Genomic DNA, 21,410 nt, shown 5'->3' on the forward strand with positions numbered 1-21,410 from the left:
GAGGCTGAGGCGGGTGGGTCACAAGGTCAGGACATTGAGACAATCCTGGCCAACAGAGTGAAACCCTGTTTTTTTGTTTTTAAAAATGACTGATGGTAATGTCAACCTTGGTGAGTTGGTCATCATTATACAGGGCTGCATCTTGCAGACTCAAAATTCTGACTTATTTTCTTGCCTCAGAAACAGCCCTCTCACTAAACAAGCTTCAAACTCTGAGGCATACTCCAGGATGCCCTTTTGTTCATTTAGAATGAGAAACAGATGCTGGGCATGGTGGCTCATGACTATAATCCCAGAACTTTTGGAGGCTGAAGTGGGAGAATTGTTTAAGGCCAGGAGAGTTCCAAACCAACCTGGGCAACACAGCAAGACCCCCATATCTACAAAAAAATTTAAAAAATTAGGTAGGCATGGTGGTGCATGCCTGTAGGAGGTCAAGGCTGCAGTGAGCTGTGTTTATGAAAGAGACTCTATTTCCAAAAGAAAAAGAAGAAGAAAGAATGAAAAGGAAAAGAAATAGAGTTGTAGAGATCCATTTCTTCCCAGCCTCTCCCACTCCTGCATTCCCTACGTATGTACACATGCACACTATCAGTGAGGGTCCCAACAGCAAACAGCAACCACACATTTTGATAATTTGAGACAAAGTTTCTTTACAAAGGTGGGAGCTTTATGTAAGGGAACCGAAGGGGATATTGCCACCCCCAGGCTCAAAGAGATTAGGGGAAAGGTTACAGCAGCAGTTCTTAGTGGTGCCACAGATCCCTTTGTCATTCTAATAAAGCATAAAATTACATACACACACACACACATATATATAAATTCACCGGGCGAGGTGGCTCACACCTATAATCACAGCACTTTGGGAGGCCCAGGTAGGCGGATCACCTGAGGTCAGGAGTTCAAGACCAGCCTGGCCAAACATGGCGAAACCCCATCTCTACTAAAAATACAGAAAGTTAGCCGGGCATGTTGGTGGGCACCAGTAATCCTAGCTACTAGGGAGGCTGAGTCAGGAAAATTGCTTGAACCCAGGAGGCAGAGGTTACAGTGACCCGAGATCATGCCATTGCACTCCAGCCTGGGTGACAGAGTGAGACTCTGTCTCAAAAAAAAAAAAAAAAAAAATTGAATTGCATTCCAGTTATCAAAATATTAATAAAAACTTCCAATAGGGTACATTGAAACTGTCTGAAGACTGACAAGAATTGTATGCTGGGATCTGGGCAGAAATACAGTCATAATTAAGCATAAACCAGGCTGTACTCTGGCTCACAGCTCTATTCCTACAAGTCTCCAGATCCTGACCATTTTGCATCCCCATTGTGCTAGCATTAGGATCATAAGACTGTGTAGGAATTGATTTGCATTTTCCTATACACAAGATCTCTGACATTAGAATTATAAGGGTTTTGTTTAAGGATCGCTTAAGATGTTTTTCAGATCCGGAATTCCAGCAAAACCAGTTTGAAGGCCCCCAAAAAGGAACAAGATCAACATGAGAATACAGCTTCTTCCTCTCCCCGTCTCTTGACCTGCCCCTACATTCTTCAACTAATCAATTATCTCTACACTTCGTCCCACTCCAAAACTCTTGAAAACACCAGCGCCAAACTCATGGGAAATGGGAGCCACGGTGGCTCCAGCCAGTTGTCTTGGCGCTTGAGGAGGCAAGGCTATGAGTTCAAGGCCAACCTAAGCAACATAACAAACTCCTGGGGGAGATGGAGTTGAAGGTCCCTCCCATCTCCTCATGCAGTGGCACTATGATTAAACCTCTTTTTTGTTTTGTTTTGTTTTAAGGAGCAGACAGTTTCGATTAAACCTCTTTCTCTTGGACACGTCTTTGTAGCAATGTATAAGAAAATTAAGAAAACGAACGAAAAAAACCTCTCTGCTGCAACCCAACGTCTCAGAGTACTGACATGCCACATGCATTAGGAAATGCGGCTAAAAAGCCATATGCTTTATTTATTTATTACAGAATTTCACTCTTGTCGCCCAGGCTGAAGTGCAATGGTGTGATCTCAGCTCACTGCAACCTCTGCCTCCCAGGTTCAAGCAATTCTCCTGCCTCAGCTTCCCAAATAGCTGAGATTACAGTCGCACATCACCATGCCTGGCTAATTGTTGTGTTTTTAGTAGAGATGGGGTTTCACCATGTTGGACAGGCTGGTCTCGAACTTCTGATCTCAAGTGATCCTCCCACCTAAGCCTCCCAAAGTGCTGGGATTACAGGCAGGAGCCACCATACCCAGCCACTTCTTTTGTTATTTATTTATTCACTATTATTTTTGAGACGGAGTTTCGCTCTTGTTACCCAGGCTGGAGTGCAATGGCACAATCTCGACTCACCGCAACCTCTGCCTCCTGGGTTCAGGCAATTCTCCTACCTCAGCCTCCTGAGTAGCTGGGATTACAGGCACATACCACCATGCCCAGCTAATTTTTTGTATTTTTAGTAGAGACAGGGTTTCACCAGGATGGTCTCGATCTCTTGACCTCGTGATCCATCCGCCTCAGCCTCCCAAAGTGCTGGGATTACAGGTGTAAGCCACCGCACCCGGACTATTTATTTATTTTTAAATTTACTTTTTAACTTTGAGACAGGGTCTCGCTCTGTTACCATGGCTGAAGTGCAGTGACACAATCAAGCCTCATTGCAGCTTCAACTTCCCCAGCTCCAACAATCCTCCCACCTCAGCCTCTCAAGTAGCTGGGACCACAGGCATGCACCACTACTCCTGGCTCATTTTTTTTTGTAGTTTTGGTGGAGAGAGGATTTCGCCATGTTTCTCAAGCTGGTCTCAAACTCCTGAACTCAAGCAATCCACCTGCCGCAGCCTCCCAAGGCGTGAGCCACTGTGCCCTGCCCATGTACTGCTTTATTACCATATTAAATAAAAGACGGCATTTTTTTTTACAATTAACTTTTTTTTCCTATATGAGATGGAGTCTCACTTTGTTGCCCAGGCTGGTCTTGAACTGCTGGGCTCAAGCAATACTCCCACCCCCAACTCTCAAAGTGCTGGGATGTTAGGAGTGAACCACCACCACACCAGGCCGAAGACAACACACTGAAATACAGGTTAAGTTGAAGTTCAATTTTAATAAATCAAGACATTAGTACAAAGGATGTTGTTGCTTGGCTTGAATGAGAACTTCACACTTTATAGTCAGTCAAGATGACGTATGTGACACTGGACTTAAGCAAAAGATATGGCTGGGCACGGTGGCTCACGCCTGTTATCCCAGCACTTTGGGAGTCCAAGGCAGGTGGATCACTTGAGACACGAGTTCGAGACCAGCCTGGCCAATATGGCAAAAACCCATCTCTACTAAAAATACAAAAATTAGCCAGGCATGGTAGTGTACACTTGTAATCTCAGCTACTTGGGAGGCTAAGGCAGGAGAACTGCTTGAGCCTAGAAAGTGGAAGTTGCAGTGAGCCAAGACCGAACCACTGCACTCCAGCCTAGGCAACAGTGCGAGACTCCATCTCAAAACAAAAAAAACATATACATTTTTTCCCCAAGTCCACAGATCACCTGATCACCTGAAATCTATCCCCTGGATACCGAAACCTGGAAGGATAATCTCAGGAACTGGATCACCTGTCTCAGGAACTCGATCACCTGGAGAGGAGTATTGCTCTCAAGTGGAGGGTCTTTTTCGTTTAAACTTTTTTTTTTTTTTTTGAGATGGAGTTTCGCTGTTGTTACCCAGACTGCAGTGCAATGGCACGATCTCGGCTCACCGCAACCTCTGCCTCCTGGGTTCAAGCAATTCTCCTACCTCAGCCTCCCGAGTAGCTGGGACTACAGGCGCACACCACCATGCCCAGCTAATTTTTGTATTTTTAGTAGAGACGGGGTTTCACCTTGTTGACCAGGATGGTCTCGATCTCTTGACCTTGTGATCCACCCGCCTCAGCCTCCCAAAGTGCTGGGATTATAGGCGTGAGCCACCATGCCCGGCTTTTCTTTTTTTTTTGAGATAGAATTTCACTCTTGTTGCCCAGGCTGGGGCACAATCTTGGCTCACTGCAACCTCCACTTCCCAGGTTCAAGCGATTCTCCTGCCTCAGCCTACTGAGTAGCTGGGATTACAGGCATGCACCACCATACTGAGTAGCTGGGATTACAGGCATGCACCACCATGCCCGGCCAGTCTTGTATTTTCAGTAGAGACAGGGTTTCTCCATGTTGGTTAGGCTAGTCTCGAACTTCCGACATAAGGTGATCCACCTGCCTTGGCTTCCCAAAGTGCTGGGATAACAGGTGTGAGCCACAGTGCCCAGCCAAATGGAGGTTTTGGCCAGTCCAAGGTGACCTGGGAAAGGACTCAGAGGAGTAAATACCCCCAAGTCAGTGTCTTCCTCCAGCTGTTTTCCCGCCAGGGTGCTCCATCAGCCAAAACCAGCTGGAAGCTAGACGCACCCTTTGATGTGGTCTGTATAGGTTAGTCTCCTTGGGCAAAGACCTGAGTGGGAGAGAAACAATGTTGGGGGAGTGGGTGGCAAACAGAAAACATTCAGGACACGCGGGCGCACACACACCCACGCACAAGCACATAAGCTTCCTGGCCAGTGCATTCTCTTCCTATAGGCACATTCTATGGGGCCCAATTCTCATCAGCAATTCTCCTGGGACAGCATGCAATCGTAACAAGGACACTTAGCCACATGTGCCATTCCCTAAGGGGGTCTAAGCTCATAGGGTTCAAATAGGCTTATTGAGCCAGGTCAGTATTCTCTTCCTTATCATTTGGCTGGATACTAACAATCTTGGCTTCAGTGACTCACTCACCTTTCCCTGACTCCAAGGCTGTCCAGTCTAGCAGTCCACTGAACTATTCTTTTTTTTTTTTTTTTTTTTCAGATGGAGTCTTGCTCGGTCACCGAGGCTGGAGTAAAATGGAGCAATCTAGGATCACTGCAACCTCCAGTGCCTGGGTTCAAGCAATTCTCCTGCCTCAGCCTCCCGAGTAGCTGGGATTATAGGCATAAGCCACCACACCTGGCTAATTTTTGTATTTTTAGTAGAGAAAGAGTTTCACCATGTTAGCCAGGCTGGTCTCGAACTCCTGACCTCAGGTGATCCATCCACCTTGGCCTCCCGAAGTGCTGGGATTACAACAGGTGTGAGCCATCCACTGACCTATTTTTCTGTTTGTTTGCTTTTTTTTTTTTTTTTTTTGAGACAGAGTCTTGCTCTGTCTCCCAGGCTGGAGTACAACAGTTCAATCTTGGCTCACTGCAACCTCCACTTTCTGGGTTCAAGTGATTCTTCTGCCTTAGCCTCCCAAGTATCTGGGATTACAGGTACCTACCACTACGCCCAGCTAATTTTTATATTTTTAGTAGAGAGGGAGTTTCACCATGTTGGTCAGACTGATCTCAAAACCACATTTCCTGACCTCAGGTGATCCATGTGCCTCGGCCTCCCAAAGTGCTGGGATTACAGGCATGAGCCACCTCGCCCGGCCACTGACCTATTTTTAAACTATGTTAATATCTTTAGCCAAGGCACTGCAAGCCTTGCAGGATTGGGAGCCACTATTTCTTCATGTCAAACATGAGTGTGTATCAGAAGCATCTGAGGCACTTTTTTAAAGCGATTCTTGGCCCTACTCCTAGAATTTCTGATTCAGTAAGTCTGGTCAGAGGCCCCCAAAATTGCATTTCTACCATCTTTCCACGTGATGCTGGTGGAAAGATCACTCTTTGAGAACCACTGCTTTAAGGAAATTAGGCATATCCACTTGGATCTAGACTTTGCAGTCTGTCAAAGTGATCTATTTCCTTACTTCCAAGTTCTCAATGGATTCCTTGCTGCAGCCTCCATAACATGCCCTTGAACCTCTCTGGGGTCAAGGGGGCTGGGTTGCTGAGTTTGGGTGGAGATGTCTTGGGTTTTTTTGTTTTGTTTTTTGTTTTTGAGATAGAGTCTTGCTCTGTCACTCAGGCTGGAGTGCAGTGGAGCGATCTCAGCTCATTGTAACCTACGTCTCCCAGGATTGAGTGATCCTTCCACCTCAGCCTCCCGAGTAGCCAGGATTACAGGTATACGCTACCACACCTGGCTAATTTTTTGTTGTTGTTTGTTTGCTTGTTTTGAGATAAAGTCTCGCTCTGTTGCCCAGGCTGGAATGCAGTGGCACAATCTCGGCTCACTGCAACCTCTGCCTCCCAGGTTCAAGCAGTTCTCCTGCCTCAGCCTCCTGAGTAGCTGGGAGTACAGGCGTGTACCACACCATGCCCAATTTTTGTATTTTGGTAGAGACGGGGTTTACCATGTTGGTCAGGCTGGTCTTGAACTGCTGACCTCATGATCTATCCACCTCAGCCTCCCAAAGTGCTGGGACTACAGGTATGAGCCACTGTGCCCGACTTTTTTTTGTATTTTTAGTAGAGATGGGGTTTCACCATGCTGGCCAGGCTGGTCTCGACTCCTGATCTCAAGTGATCCACCTACCTCAGCCTCCCAAAGTGCTGGGATTACAGGCATGAGCCACCATCCCCAGCTGGTGGAGGTGCCTTTGTAGGTTCCAGAGGAAAACTTCCCCTTCACCTTCTGAAGACTCAATGACATTAATTGACAAAGGGCATATTAATAGAGAGAAGACATATCAATTTTAACGTGCACGGAGGTGAGGGGAATCACAGAGTGAATACCCAATAACCCTGTGTGATACAGAAGCTTATATACCCTTTCTCATAGGGGAGAAAGGAGATGGAGGATGTTTTCTTTTGAGGACAGTAAATCATTAGGAAGAATTAATGGGCCAGATGGACCTTGGAAGTAGGAGGCAGATTTAAGAAAGTAAGATGGCCATGGTGGCTGGCACTTGTAATTCCAGCACTTTGGAAGGCTGATGTTGGCAGATCACCTGAGGTTGAGACTTTGAGATCAGCCTGACCAACATGGAGAAACCCCTTCTCTACTAAAAATACAAATTAGCCAGGCGTGGCCAGGCGCAGTGGCTCACGCCTATAATCCCAGCACTTTAGGAGGCCGAGGCAAGTGGATCACAAGGTCAAGAGATGGAGACCATCCTGGTCAACATGGTGAAACCCTGTCTCTACTAAAAATACAAAAATTAGCTGGGCATGGTGGTGCGCGTCTGTAGTCCCAGCTACTCGGGAGGCTGAGGCAGGAGAATTGCTTGAACCCAGGAGGCAGAGGTTGTAGTGAGCCAAGATCACGCCATTGCACTCCAGCCTGGGTAACAAGAGCGAAACTCTGTCTCAAAAAACAAAACAAAACAAAAAAAACAATTAGCCAGGCGTGGTGGCACCTGCCTGTAGTCCCAGATACTCAGGAGGCTGAAGCAGGAGAATCGCTTGAACCCAGCAGGTAGAGGTTGCAGTGAGCCAAGATCGCTCCATTGCATTCCAACCTGGGCAACAAGAACAAAACTCCGTCTCAAAATAAATAAATAAATAAATAAATAAATAAATAAATAAATAAATAAATAAATAAAATAAGGTAGGCCAGGCACGGTGGCTCACTCCTGTATTCCCAGCACTTTGGGAGGCTGAGGCGGGTAAATCACAAGGTCAAGAGACGGAGACCATCTGGTCAACATGGTCAAACTCCGTTTCTACTAAAAATACAAAAATTAGCTGGGCATGATGGCGCGTGCCTGTAATCCCAGCTACTCAGGAGGCTGAGGCAGGAGAATTGCCTGAACCCAGGAGGCGGAGGTGGACGTTACGGTGAGCAGAGATCACACCATTGCACTCCAGCCTGGGTAACAAGAGCGAAACTCCATCTCAAAAAATAATAATAATAATAATAAGGTAAGAGGTGGAGTTGTATGGGAACAAAGGTTGTTTTATGCATTATATATTATGCAAATAAAATTTTCCAGGTAAACTCTTCTTTTTTTTTGAGACGGAATCTTGCTCTGTTGCCCAGGCTGGAGTGCAGTGGCACAATCTTGGTTCACTGCAATCTCCACCTCCCAGGTTCAAGAAATTCTCCTTCCTCAGCCTCCTGAGTAGCTGGGACTACAGGTGCACACCACCATGCCTGGCTAATTTTTGTATTTTTTTCAGTAGAGACAGGGTTTCACCATGTTGGCCAGGTGGTCTCAAACTCCTGACAGTGTGATCCGCCCACCTCAGCCTCCCAAAGTGCTGAGATTACAGGCATGAGCCACTGCACCTGGCCTTTTAAAAATTATTATTTTTCTTTGAGATGGAATTGCACTCTGTTGCTCAGGCCAGAGTGCAGTGGCGAGATACTGGCTCACTGCAACCTCCACCTCCTCGGTTCAGGAAATTCTCCCACCTCAGCCTTCTGAGTAGCTGGACTACAAATGTACACCACCAAGCCCAGATAATTTTTGTATTTTTAGTAGAGACGTTTGCCAGGCTGGTCTCTAACTCCTGATATCAGGTGATCTGCCCACTTGGCCTCCCAAAGTGCTGGAATTAAAGGCATGAGCCACTGTGCCCAGACTGTAGACTCTATATTTTAAAAAAAGGCTGGCTTGGTGGCTCACACCTGTAATCCAAGCATTCTGGGAGGCCGAGGCAAGTGGATCATGACATCAAGAGATCGAGACTATCCTGGCCAACATGATGAAACCCCGACTCTACGAAAAATACAAAAAAATTAGCTGGGTGTACTGGCGTGCACCTGTAGTCCCAGCTACTCGGAAGGCTGAGGCAGGAGAATTGCTTAAACCCAGGAGGCGGAGGTTGCAGTGATCTGAGATCGTGCCACCGCACTCCAGCCTTGTGACAGAGCAAGACTCCATTTAAAAAAAAAAAAGATAAATTAGTCCAGCATGGCTGGGCACAATGGATCACGTATATAATCCCAGCACTTTGGGAGGCCAAGGCGGGTGGACCACCTGAAGTTAGGAGTTCAAGACCTGCCATGGCCAACATAATGAAACCCCCTCTCTACTCAGAAATATAAAAATTAGGGCCGGGCGCGGTGGCTCAAGCCTGTAATCCCAGCACTCTGGGGGGCTGAGGCGGGTGGATCACGAGGTCAAGAGATCAAGACCATCCTTGTCAACATGGTGAAACCCCGTCTCTACTAAAAATACAAAAAATTAGCTGGGCATGGTAGCGCGTGCCTGTAATCCCAGCTACTCGGGAGGCTGAGGCAGGCGTATTGCCTGAACCCAGGAGGCGAAGGTTGCGGTGAGCCGAAATCGCGCCATTGCACTCCAGCCTGGGTAACAAGAGCAAAACTCCGTCTCCCCCCCCCCAAAAAAAAAAAAGAAATATAAAAATTACTGGGCTTGGTGGTGGGAGGCTGTAACCCCAGCTACTTGGGAAGCTTAGGCAGAAGAATTGCTTGAACCTGGGAGGAGGAGGTTACAACGAGTCAAAATAGTGCCACTGAACTCCAGCCTGGGCAACAGAGAGAGAGAATCCATCTCAAAAAACAAAACAAAACTTAGGCATGGTGGCACATACCTGCAGTCCCAGCTACTCAGGAGGCTAAGGTGGGAGGATCAGTTGCTCCCGGGAGGCTGAGGCTGCAGTGAGCCATGACCATGCCACTGCACTCCATTCTGGGCAACAGATCAAGACCCTGCCTCAAAAAAAAGAAAGAGAAGAAAAGTCTATTTGGGTATGGTAATGACTGAATAACTTCTCTCTGGTTGTCGATCTGGTTATTTAATATGATCTCTAGGGAGATCTTAAGACAACTCCATTTCTTTGCAAAGAAGCTTTTTCAGTCAGATGAGGAAATTCCAGCAAATGCGGAAGGACCTTGGTTCTGGAGCAGCTTCTAAGGCTTCTCAGCATTTCAAAGCACCAGTCTTTGGTTTATAATTTTCAGAGCCCCAGGCACCTTCTTGCATGTCTATTCTTCCCCCTTATCTGTGTTTAGGCCTTGAGTTTCCTTCTCCACCTGCTTGTCCTTCTATATATCCTTTAGTCTTCACTTTATTTTTTTGGCAACAGCACTCTCGCTTCTGTTGCCTAGGCTGGAGTGCAATGGCGCTATCTGGCTCACTGCAACCTCTGCCTTCTAGGTTCAAGCGATTCTCTTGCCTCAACCTCCCATGCAGCTGGGATTATAGGCATGCGCCACCACACCTAGCTAATTTTTATTTTTATTTTTTTAAATTTTGTATTTTTAGTAAAGACAGGGTTTCTCCATGTTGGTCAGGCTGGTCTCAAACTCTCAACCTCAGGTGTTCACCCACTTCAGCGTCCCAAACTGCTGGGATTATAGGCATGAGCCTGTAAAAAAGTGAAGGCCTAGGCTTCACTTTTGTCCCACAGTCAGAGTAGCTGTCATTTTCTCTATTCCAGGTAGTTTTTCTGAGCATTTAAGCACTGTCGCACCCTAGTGGTCTGTTAAGCCATTCTTGATGGAAAGACCAGTCTGGGAGACAGTTTCACTCAGAACAAAAGCCAGAGTCTTCACAAGGCCCTACTCAAGCTGACCTCCTCCTCACCTGGCTCCAGATACACAGGCCTCCCTGCTGCTCCATGAACACTCCAGATAACCAGACTGCTCTCACGTCAGGGCCTTTGAACTTGCTGTTCCCTCTGCCTGAAATGCTCTTCTCCCATTGTGATATTGTGATAATAAAAAACATATTTTGGAGTTGGGTGTGGTGGTTCACACATGTAATCCCAGCACTCCAGAAGGCTGAGAGCAGAGGATCACTTGAGCCCTGGAGTTCGAGACCAGTCTGGGCAACATGGCAAGACCCTATCTGTACAAAAAATTTAAAAATGAGCCAGGTGTGGTGGTGTGGATCCCAGCTACTCAGGAGGCTGAGGTGGGAGGATTGCTTGAGCCCAAGCAGTTGAGGCTGCAGTGAGCAATGATGGTGCCACTGCACTCCAGCCTGGATGACAGAACAAGAACCTTTCTCAAAAAAAAAAAAAAAAAAAAAATAGAGTCAGACATGGTGGCTCAGGCCTGTAATCCCAGCACTTTGGGAGGCCAAAAAATATTTTAAAAATTAGCCAGGTATGATGGCACATGCCTGTAGTCCCAGTTACTCAGGAGGCTGAGAAGGGAGGATCATTTGAGCCTGGGAGGTCAAAGCTGCAGTAGCCATGTTTGTGCCACTGCACTCCAGCCTAGGTAACAGAATGAGACCATCTCCCTATCTCAAAATATTAATGTGTGTGTGTGTATGTATGTATGTATGTGTGTGTGTGTGTGTGTGTTGTGTGTGTATTTTGGTCTCCATCCTGGCTCCTGGCCAGAGTTCTTAAAGCCCTTATAATTTCCTAAATGTTAAAGTGAAGGGAGCTTGTTATTCATAGCAAGCCCTGTTCAGCCACAACTGAGTTTATGTTAGTAAGCTGATTTTTAGAAAGTTTCTAAGGTTGGGGGTTGTTGCCAAGGTAGGCAACTGTGTGATTCAATTGCAGGACTCCCAGTTGGTATCTAATCACAGGCTGGGCGCCGGGGCTCACACCTGTAATCCCAGCACTTTGGGAGGCCGAGGCGGGTGGATCATGAGGTCAAGAGATGGAGACCATCCTGGCCAACATGGTGAAACCCCATCTCTACTAACAATACAAAAATTAGGCATGGTGGCGCGCGCCTGTAGTCCTACCTACTCAGGAGGCTGAGGCTGCAATGAGCCGATATTGCACCACTGCACTCCAGCCTGGGCAACAGAGCGAGATTTTGTCTCAAAAAAGAGAGAACTTTCAGCTCCAACCCCCTAACTTCCAACTAATGGCTAATTATCTAATCAAGTATGCTTGCATAATGAAGCCTCCATAAAAACCCAAGTAAGAAGAGGGCTGGAGAGCTGCCAAGTTGGTGAACACATGGAGGTGCAGGGAGAGGATAAGAAAGCTCCACATCCCCATTCCCCTGTACTTGGCCTGGTGCAACTCTTCCACCTCACTATTAAGGTTTATCCTTCATAATAAACTATCCAACGTAAGTAAAGTGTTTACCTGAGTTCTGTGTGCCATCCTAGCAAATTATTGAGCCAGAGGAGGGAGTCATAGAAACAGTTATAGTTGGTCTGTCAGAAGTACAGGAGGCCTGGTGATTGGCATCTGGAGTAGGGGCAGTCTTGTGGAATTGAGACCTTGGGGATTAGGTAACTGGTAACTCTGGGCAGAGTGTCAGAATTAATTTCAATTGCAGGACTCCCAGTTGGTATCTACCAAAAGAATTGGAAAATTGGTTGGTGTGAAAGAAATCCCCACGTGATTGGTGTAAGAAGTGAAGTGTTCTTGTCTAATCACAGTTGCACAAAAAATAATAAGTGTTGTAATATTAAAAAAATGTGGGGACAGGGCATGGCGGCTCAAACCTATAATCCTTGTAATTTGGAGGCCGAGTTGGGCAAATTGCTTGAGTTCAGAGGGTCAAGACTAGCCTGGGCAACACAATGAAACCCTGTCTCTACCAAATATAGAAAAATTAGCTGAACATAGACTAGGTGCAGTGGCTCACACCAGGAATCCAACCACTTTGGGAGGCCAAGGCAGGGTGGATTACCTGAGGTCAGGAGTTTGAGACCAGATGGGCCAACATGGGGAAACCCCGTCTCTACTAAAAGTACAAAAAATTAGTCAGGTGTGGTTGCACACACTTGTGGTTCCAGCTACTCAGAAGGCTGAGACAGGAGAATCGCTTGAACCTGGGAGGCGGAGGTTGCAGTGAGCAGAGATGGCACCACTGCATTCCAGCCTGGGCAACAGAGTAAGACTCCATCTCAAAACAAAATAAAACAACAAGAACAAAAACTCAGATTCTTTGCAAAAAGCCTGGAATAACTCCCTTTCAGTCCTGGACTATAATCATGATGATAAATATACCTTGATGTAACCCTGGGGTCCCAGGATTCACTAGCCCTTGAATGAAAAAAAAAAATAGTATATTTTTTTGTTTTGCAAATCACAGAACTTTATTAAGATGGAATTGCTGCCAATTACAGAGAAGCTATTTGCCTAAGCCAAAATCCATGAGGTTCACATGGACTCATAGTTACACAAATTAGAAACAAATGGTGTATTTAAAACCATAGGGAAATTATCCTGATGCCCAAGTGAGGAAAGCTCGGGTGAAGGAGTCTGCACATTCATTTCAAGCTGTTAAAGGATTTGTGGGCCATGCAATGGTCCTTTGCACTAGAGAAGACAAAGAGCGGTGTGCAATCCTCTCCTGTCTGTGATCTGGAGGACACGTGCTTATCACAGGGCTCCAGCTGCTCTTGAGACTTTACTTATCTTTTCAGCTGCATGCATTGCTCTTTCACTTTAGTTAGGAATTGACTAATTCCTCCTCTTCCTCTTCCTCCTCCTCCTTGGCATCTCTAGACTCAGTCAGCATTTCTCACTCATCCTCTGATTCCATGTCCAGCTATGTTTCTGGATTCAACACTAGAAGCAACAGTGGCACCTACTCCACTTCAGGATCAAGAAGTATTTTTCTAGCCAGGTGCAATGGCTCACACCTGTAATCCCAGCACTTTGGGAGGCCGAGGCAGGCAGATCACAAGGGCAAGAGATCGAGACCATCCTGGCCAACATGGTGAAAGCCTGTCTCTACTGAAAATACAAAAATTAGTTGGGTGTGGTGGCTCATGCCTGTAGTCTCAGCTTCTACTTAGGAGGCTGAGGGAGGAGAACTGCTTGAACTCGAGAGGCGGAGGTTGCAGTGAGCCAAGATCGTGCCACTGCGCTCTAATCTGGTAATAGATCGAGACTCCATATTGAAAAAAAAAAAAGTATTTTTCTTTCTATCCATATATCCACCTTACATGGTCCCTCAACTCCCCAAGCCCACTCTGCCTGCTCAGTCTCCTTCTTCCACATCCTTTCCCCAACCTAGCACTTGGTCGGCAACCCCTTCCTCTATCTTCTGCCAAAGACCCTCTAGCCAGTGCTTACCCTGTCTCTTCTCTTTCCTTACCCAAAGAAATACATGGAGTTTGGCCAGAATGGAAACAGAGATATCAGTGAGAAAAAGGTGATTTGGCCGGGCACGGTGGCTCATGCCTGTAATCCCAGCACTTTAGGAGGCCGAGGATGGCAGATCATGAGATCAGGAGATCAAGACCATACTGGCTAACACGGTGAAACCCCATCTCTACTAAAAATACAGAAAATTAGCTGGGCATGGTGGCACGCCCCTGTAGTCCCAGCTACTTGGGAGGCTGAGGCAGGAGAATTGCTTGAACCCAGGAGGCGGAGGTTGCACTGAGCCGAGAAAGTGCCACTGCACTCCAGCCTGAGTGACAGAGCAAGAGCAGGCACAGGAAGACAGAGCCTTGTTCCTTTGCTTGCTTAAAATCTTTGCTAAAATATCACTTTTTCAGAGAAGCCTTCTCTAACCACTCTATCTATCTATCTATCTATCTATCTATCTATCTATCTATCTATCTATCTATTTTTTGAGACGGAGTTTCGCTCGTTACCCAAGCTGGAGTGCAATGGTGCGATCTTGGCTCACTGCAACCTCCGCCTCCTGGGTTCAAGCAATTCTCCTGCCTCAGCCTCCCGAGTAGATGGGATTACAGGCGCACACCACCATGCCCAGCTAATTTTTTGTTTTTTTAGTAGAGACAGGGTTTACCATGTTGACCAGGATGGTCTCGATCTCTTGAACTCGTGATCCACCCGCCTCAGCCTCCCAAAGTCCTGGGATTACAGGCTTGAGCCACCGCGCCCGGCCTTATTTATTTATTTATTATTTTTTTTGGAGAAAGGTTTCATTCTTGTTGCCCAGGCTGGCGTGATCTCAGCTCACTGAAACCTCCCCATCCTGGGTTCAAGTGATTCTCCTGCCTCAGCCTTCTGAGTAGCTGGGATTACAGGCATGTGCCACCACACCTGGCTAATTTTTTTATATTTTTAGTAGAGACAGAGTTTCACCATGTTGGCCAGGCTGGTCTCAAACTCCTGACCTCAGGTGATGCACCCACCTCTGCTTCCCAAAGTGCTGGATTACAGGCATGAACCACTGAGCCTGGCCTACTTATTTTATTTTTTGCTTCAATCTGAGCACTCTGTTGCTCGGACTGAAGTGCAGTGACACAACCACGGCTCATTACAGCCTCGATTTCCTAGACTTAAGCAATCTTCCCGCTTCAGCCTCCCAAGTGGCTAGGACCACAGGCGTAAGCCACCATGCCTAGCCAGACTACCATATTTAAAACTGGGGACCAGCCAGGCATGGTGGCTCATGCCTGTAATCCCAGCACTTTGGGAGGTCGAGGTAGGTGGATCACAAGGTCTGGAGTTCAAGACCAGCCTGGCCATCCAGCTATTTGGGAGGCTGAGGTAGAAGAATTGCACGAACCTGGGAGGCAGAGGTTGCAGTGAGCTGAGACTGCGCCACTGCACTCCAGTCTGGGCAACAGAGCGAGACTCCGTCTCAAAAAAAATAAACAACAACTTGGGACCATCAGCAATACTCCTATGTTCCCTCTCCCCTACTTTGCTTTCCTCCATAGGCACCTAGTACCTTTAATATACTTCTTTATTTGTATTGTCTGCCTTCCCCAATGAGATCAACCATGAAGACAAGAGTTTTCATTTGTTGGACCTAGAGGCATGCCAGGCATATAGTAAGCATTCAGTAAATATTTGTTGAATGAATGTTTGAATAAAGAAGTTTCTCCCAGCAGGCGCTGAGAACATTGGGAATGCAGGGTTGCAGCTCTCTCTGCAGCAGGAGAAGGCAACTGCAATAATGGGAAGTCAAGAAGCCACAGTTCACTCCAGGATCTCCCCTACCTGCCCGGGTCAGAGAGAGGGCAGTGAGAAGTGAAAATTCCCAGCTACAGAAGAGGAAATATGTTGGGGGGAAGGGAGAAGGAAAGGTCATTAATGCCGGGACAGGGTGGATGATGTCCTGGGCAGGAAGTTTGGACAAGGACATGAGGGAAATGTGCTGTCCTCACCTCCCCAAGAGGCAACTGGCCAAAAAGAGTGGCAGAGGGGATAAAGGTTATGCCTAGGGAGGCATGTGTCAGAGGCTATTATCCATTCTGTTGAACCCACAGTGACCAGCACCCCCATGGCACAAACACGCCTACATGCATGCACGCAGGCGCAATATGCAAACCTGATGTCAGCCTCATTTCCTGGCTCTTTTGTCCACAAATGCTGTTTAAGTATCACTTTCAGTTCCTCCAAAGAATCTACTTAAATTCTCAAATTCCTGATCTCTGTAGATTTTACTGAAGATTTCAAAGGACATAAGATGAGTGGGTTACACTGCACATCCTAAAGCAAACAAATTAAAATGTGTCATTAGACATTTCCATATTTCTAAGGGCCCCCTTACAGCTTCCAGGCTGGGAGTGAGATGTCTCTCCCTTTCTAAACCCTGTGCCCATCTTGTCATCCTCCTGAAGCTGCCAGCAGACTTGAGAGTCTTCTCCTATCTACAGAGCAAGAAAATTCAGCCAGCCCTTCCTTGACTTCCTATCCACACTTGCCTGCCCAGATTCATGAAAGGTCTTATAACTACCTGAACGTTGGACCTGTCCAAAAAAATCATTTGTTCCTGAGAATAAATCCCCCTGGTGTCTTCCTCCCCTTTCTGCACAGCTCCAGTAGCTTATCAAAATATTTCTTTTTTTTGAGACAAGAGTTTCGCTTGTTACCCAGGCTGGAGTGCAATGGCGCGATCTTGGCTCACCGCAACCTCCGCCTCCTGGGTTCAGGCAATTCTCCTGCCTCAGCCTCCTGAGTAGCTGGGATTACAGGCACACGCCACTGTACCCAGCTAATTTTTTGTATTTTTTTTTTTAGTAGAGACGGGGTTTCACCATGTTGACCAGGATGGTCTCGATCTCTTGACCTTGTGATCCACCCGCTCGGCCTCCCAAAGTGCTGGGATTACAGGCTTGAGCCACCGTGCCCGGCCCAAAATATTTCTTTCATGTACACACTGGGCTCTCATTTAAGAATAATTTGGGAGAATGTTATTTTCTCATCTGCATTTCACACAGGGCTCCCCCTTCTTCCTGGGGTGATAGTGTCAGCAGAAACTGATGGGGAAGTGAGGTCTGGGAGGCAGAGGAGGAAGGAATGAGAGGAAAGGGGAAGTTTGGGAGGATCTGAGAAGACTAGTGAGAGAGAAGAAAAGCCTGCAGACAGAGGCCTCCAGCTTGGTCTGTCTCCCCACCTCCACGGGCATCTGCTGAGCTATGAGCCAAACCAGGGATTTACAGGGTAGGGAGGGTGGGATAGGCAGGGGCATCAGATCGGAGGAAGGAGATGGACAGACCTGGGCTGTGGGCTAGGAGAGCAGTCGCCTGGTCTAGGCAGGCTAACTGTGAATGTCCCTGGGTTGATGTCAGGGTAAGGGGAGGAAAGGAGGGATGAGGGCTGATTAATCCTTTTCCCCCACCACAGGAGGAAAAGCTTTTGGACTGCTGAAGGCCCAGCAGGAAGAAAAGCTGGATGAGATCAACAAGGTAGAAGGAAGAACTAAGGGGGCAGAGCCTGGGGGATGGGGCGTGGATAGGGAGGGCCTACCCTGGCTCTTATTTTCCCCTCCATAGCAATTCCTAGATGATCCCAAATATAGCAATGACGAGGATCTGCCCTCCAAACTGAAAGCCTTCAAAGGTGAGGGGAAGACTATAGGGGTGGAGGCGGGGCCGGGGGTAGGAGGGTTGGGATTTCCACAAGAACAGGGCAGGGACAGCAGAGACACAAAGTTTACTTTTGTGGTAGCAAGAGGGGAGCCTGCCTTTATTGCCCTCCTGCCACATACTGCAGTCCCTTTCCCAGACCTGCCCCTCTCAGCATCCCCTCTAGCTCCTTAAATCCTAGCTGGCTGTCAACTCCCCAACCCTACTTCCTCTGCCTGCCCCTCCTCCTCCTTCCACATTGTCTCCTCTACCTAGCAGTTGGTTGACAACCCCTTCCTCAATCCCCTGCCAAAAACCCTCTAGTCACTGCTTACTTGTTCTGCTCTCTCCCCTCATCCAGAGAAATACATGGAGTTTGACCTTAATGGAAACGGCGATATTGGTGAGAAATGGGTGATTGGGGTGGGTGCAGGCCTAGGAAGGCAGAGGTCTCTCCTACGTGCTCCATTCCTCATCTTTTGGGAGGGGGCCCACCTACCAGAGTGGTAGGAAGAAGAATGGGGATGTGGAAGTGGGAGAGGAGAGAGAGGGTCTCCTTACCTTCTCCCCATCCTCATCCTCTGCCCCCAGATATCATGTCCCTGAAGCGAATGCTGGAGAAACTTGGGGCCCCCAAGACTCACCTAGAGCTAAAGAAATTAATTGGAGAGGTGTCCAGTGGCTCTGGGGAGACATTCAGCTACCCTGACTTTCTCAGGATGATGTTGGGCAAGAGATCTGCCATCCTAAAAATGTGAGTGTCAAATTCCAATCTCCCCTATACTTACCTGTTTTCTCCTCCCCCACCCCTACCCTTGTCCTCAGGCTCAACTTTTCTACACTTTGCTCAGCATCCTTTCTTCCATCCTTAGAGGGACCCTTCCAAGGGCCTGTCCCCATCCCTATCCATAATCCTGGTCCCCACAGCCCCAGAACCTCCCACCCCTGCCCTTCCTCCTTCCCCTTCCACCTTTACATCTCATCCCCTTCCAGCCTTTCCCAGCAGCCTACAATTTATTCCCTTGAGAAGAGTCTTCCCTGATCCCTGTGCCTCTTTCCATCTCAACCAGGATCCTGATGTATGAGGAAAAAGCGAGAGAACAGGAAAAGCCAACGGGTCCCCCAGCTAAGAAAGCTATCTCTGAGTTGCCCTGATTTGAAGGGAAAAGGAATGTGGTGGGATTGAAGGGGGTTCTAATGACCCAGATATGGAAACAGAAGACAAAATTGTAAGCCAGAGTCAACAAATTAAATAAATTACCCTCGCTCTGCAGATCAAGTCAGCTTAGTTTTTATTTCGGGGATTTTTTTTCCAGGGTTTGGGAAGGAGAGAGAGTTCTTGAGGGAAAGGTGGCAAGGATTTGCCCATATGAACAATCCACCAACAATACTGTAATGTGTCCACTATAGCAGATGGCTTCATGCACCAAGGGGGATTCCAGCTGTATAAGACAGCCTTAACCTCAAGGAGTGCAGGCAGGATGAAAAGACATGTCCAGTGTACCCAGGCCCATGATAGCTTTCATGAAGAGCAAGGAATACCTTGAACCAACATTCTCCGCCACTTTAAGCTTTGTCACTTTGACAAATCACTCAGCCTCTGGGAGTCTTTTCTCTGAAAATGGGGATAAAGTGACCTATGCTGTTGTACCTGACATATCACAAGCCCTCAATGTTTAAAACTTGAATGAATGGGTGGATGAATAAAAGAACTGGTGTTACTGAATAAAATAAGGAATTTACGGCTGGGCATGGTGGCTCACGCCTGTAATCCCGACACTTTGGGAGGCCGAGGCAGGCGGATCACCCGAGGTCAAGAGTCTGAGACCAGCCTAGCCAACATGGTGAAACCCCATCTCTACTAAAAAATACAAAAATTAGCTGGGTATGGTGGCTCATGCCTGTAGTCCCAGATACTCAGGAGGCTAAGGCAGGAGAATTGCTTGAACCAGGGGGTCGGAGGTTGCAGTGAGCCAAGATCTCGCCACAGTACTCCAGCCACTTCAGCCTGGTGACAGAGCGAGACTCTGACTCAAAAAAAAAAAAAAAAAAGAGAGAGAGACTGGAAGGAGAAACTCATTGGAGACAATGTCCATGAACAGCGCTTAAAAGAAATTCTGGCCAGGCAAGGTGACTCACGCCTGTAATCCCAGCACTTTGGGAGGCCAAGGCTGGTGGATCATGAGGTCAGGAGTTTAAGATCAGACTGGCCAATATCGTGAAACCTCCTCTCTACTAAAAAATACAAAAATTAGTTGGGCATAGTGGTTCACGCCTGTAATCCCAGCTACTTGGAAGGCTGAGGTAGGAGAATTGCTTGAACCAGACCCAGAAGGCAGAGGTTGCAGCGAGCTGAGATCGTGCCACTGCACTCCAGCCTGGGCTACAGAGACTCCATCTCAAAAAAAAAAGAAAAAGAAAGAAAGAAAAGAAAAAAAAAAAGGAATTCTTTTGTAAAGGGTAACAAAATGGTATGTGTGGTAGTCGGCCAGGGAGTCATCTTAAATCTTACTGAGCCTTAGGCTAAAATTATCATCTGATTCCTGCAAACTTTTCTGCCTTCACTTTCCATAATGAACAAGTAGTCTCCTTTATTTAGCCACGTCAGCCTAGGCACAGGCCCCCCAAATTCATGACTCTACTAATCTGTTCTCTGCACCTGAGATGTATACTCCTCAAACTTGGGTAAGTTCTAACTCATTCTTCGTATCTATTTATTTATATATTTTTCACAGGCATCTACTCCAATCTTCTTCACTTCTCGTTTTTTGTTTTTGTTTTTCTGAGATGGGAGTCTCACTCTGTGGCAAAGGATGGAATGCAGTGGCACTATCTCAGCTCACTGCAACCTCCATCCCCAAGTTCAAGTGATTCTCATGCCTCAGCCTCCTGAGTAGCTGGGACTACAGTGGCGCACCACCACAGCTTACTAATTTTTATATTTTTAGTAGAGACAGAGTTTCACTGTGTTAGCCAGGCTGATCTCAAACTCCCGACCTCGGGTGATCCAGCCGCCTCCGTATTCCCAAAGTGCTAGATTACAGGTGCAAGACACCAAGCCCTGCCCTTCATATCGCTTAATAAGAACTCTTCTAGAAGCATTTCTCAACCACCCCAGGTATAGTCATATTTCATTTCTCTACTTCTAAAATATCCTGTGCATATCTCCAGCGCCTTCAAATCATAGTCGTTTAATGATAGTAGGTCAGATGAGAGCAGAGAGCCTCTAGAATCGGGTAGTAAGAGACAAAGGAGGCAAACTACTTTCATTTTGCAAAATGAAACCCATTGTTAAGAAATTACAAATTCCCAATATCAAATATGAAAATTTATTCACGAAGATATTGGTTATAAAATTAAATGTCCGTCTTAGTCGATGGTTGCCGATATTTTCATGAACCAGGTATTCCTAGCCTATCTTTGTACAAATGATTTGCATACATTATGCGAATATATAGAACTGCCCGAAGAAAGCCTTCACTGCGTGGTGCAGGCGATAGGCTTCCCGGGACCTTTGGATTGGTCTGTCTATCCACCTCATTTGCATGACGTGATTTAGTAACTGAAGGCCCCGCCCCTCTGGTGCATTTCCCTCCCCCCGCCCCAACTTCCCCACAACCACCACCCCAAACCCCTGGAGGGGCGCGAGAGCTGGAACTCTTACCAGGTCTGCGCAAGCTCCGCCCTCCGGCTGCTAATTCCGCCCCGCCAGCCCCTGTCCTCTCTCTCCGTCTCCTCAGATGAAGGCGCCATGGGCCGTGTAACGTTTCCTTCCACTTTTGGCGTCCCTACGTCTCTCCGCTCCCATCTTTCCTTGAACGTACGACGCACGCTCCGCCTCTTTCTCCCACATT

General features: G+C 47.2%; 1 protein-coding gene and 1 long non-coding RNA gene across 3 annotated transcripts in view; one reads left to right on the plus strand and one right to left on the minus strand.

Annotated features, from left to right (window-relative positions):
* LOC128931727 (uncharacterized) overlaps window positions 1-21,392 on the minus strand; it is a 36,788-nt gene extending 15,396 nt beyond the window's left edge. Inside the window, exon 1 of the long non-coding RNA XR_013534018.1 lies at window positions 21,221-21,392. This is a non-coding gene — a long non-coding RNA (uncharacterized LOC128931727). The remainder of the gene's footprint in view (window positions 1-21,220) is intronic.
* On the plus strand, window positions 17,049-18,835 carry AIF1 (allograft inflammatory factor 1). Of its 2 annotated transcripts, none has more exons than XM_002746341.8 (6): window positions 17,049-17,152; window positions 17,336-17,397; window positions 17,485-17,551; window positions 17,918-17,959; window positions 18,148-18,310; window positions 18,627-18,835. In XM_002746341.8, the coding sequence occupies exons 1-6, from the start codon at window positions 17,128-17,130 to the stop codon at window positions 18,709-18,711; spliced, it is 444 nt and encodes a 147-aa protein (XP_002746387.3). In that variant the 5' UTR covers window positions 17,049-17,127; the 3' UTR covers window positions 18,712-18,835. The 2 variants fall into 2 exon arrangements, with proteins under 2 accessions (XP_002746387.3, XP_008992398.1); XM_008994150.5 differs by having other exon boundaries at window positions 17,049-17,091.
* Window positions 21,393-21,410: the final 18 nt, after the last annotated feature.

Source organism: Callithrix jacchus, chromosome 4 (assembly GCF_049354715.1).
Source record: "Callithrix jacchus isolate 240 chromosome 4, calJac240_pri, whole genome shotgun sequence".
Lineage (NCBI taxonomy): Eukaryota > Metazoa > Chordata > Mammalia > Primates > Cebidae > Callithrix > Callithrix jacchus.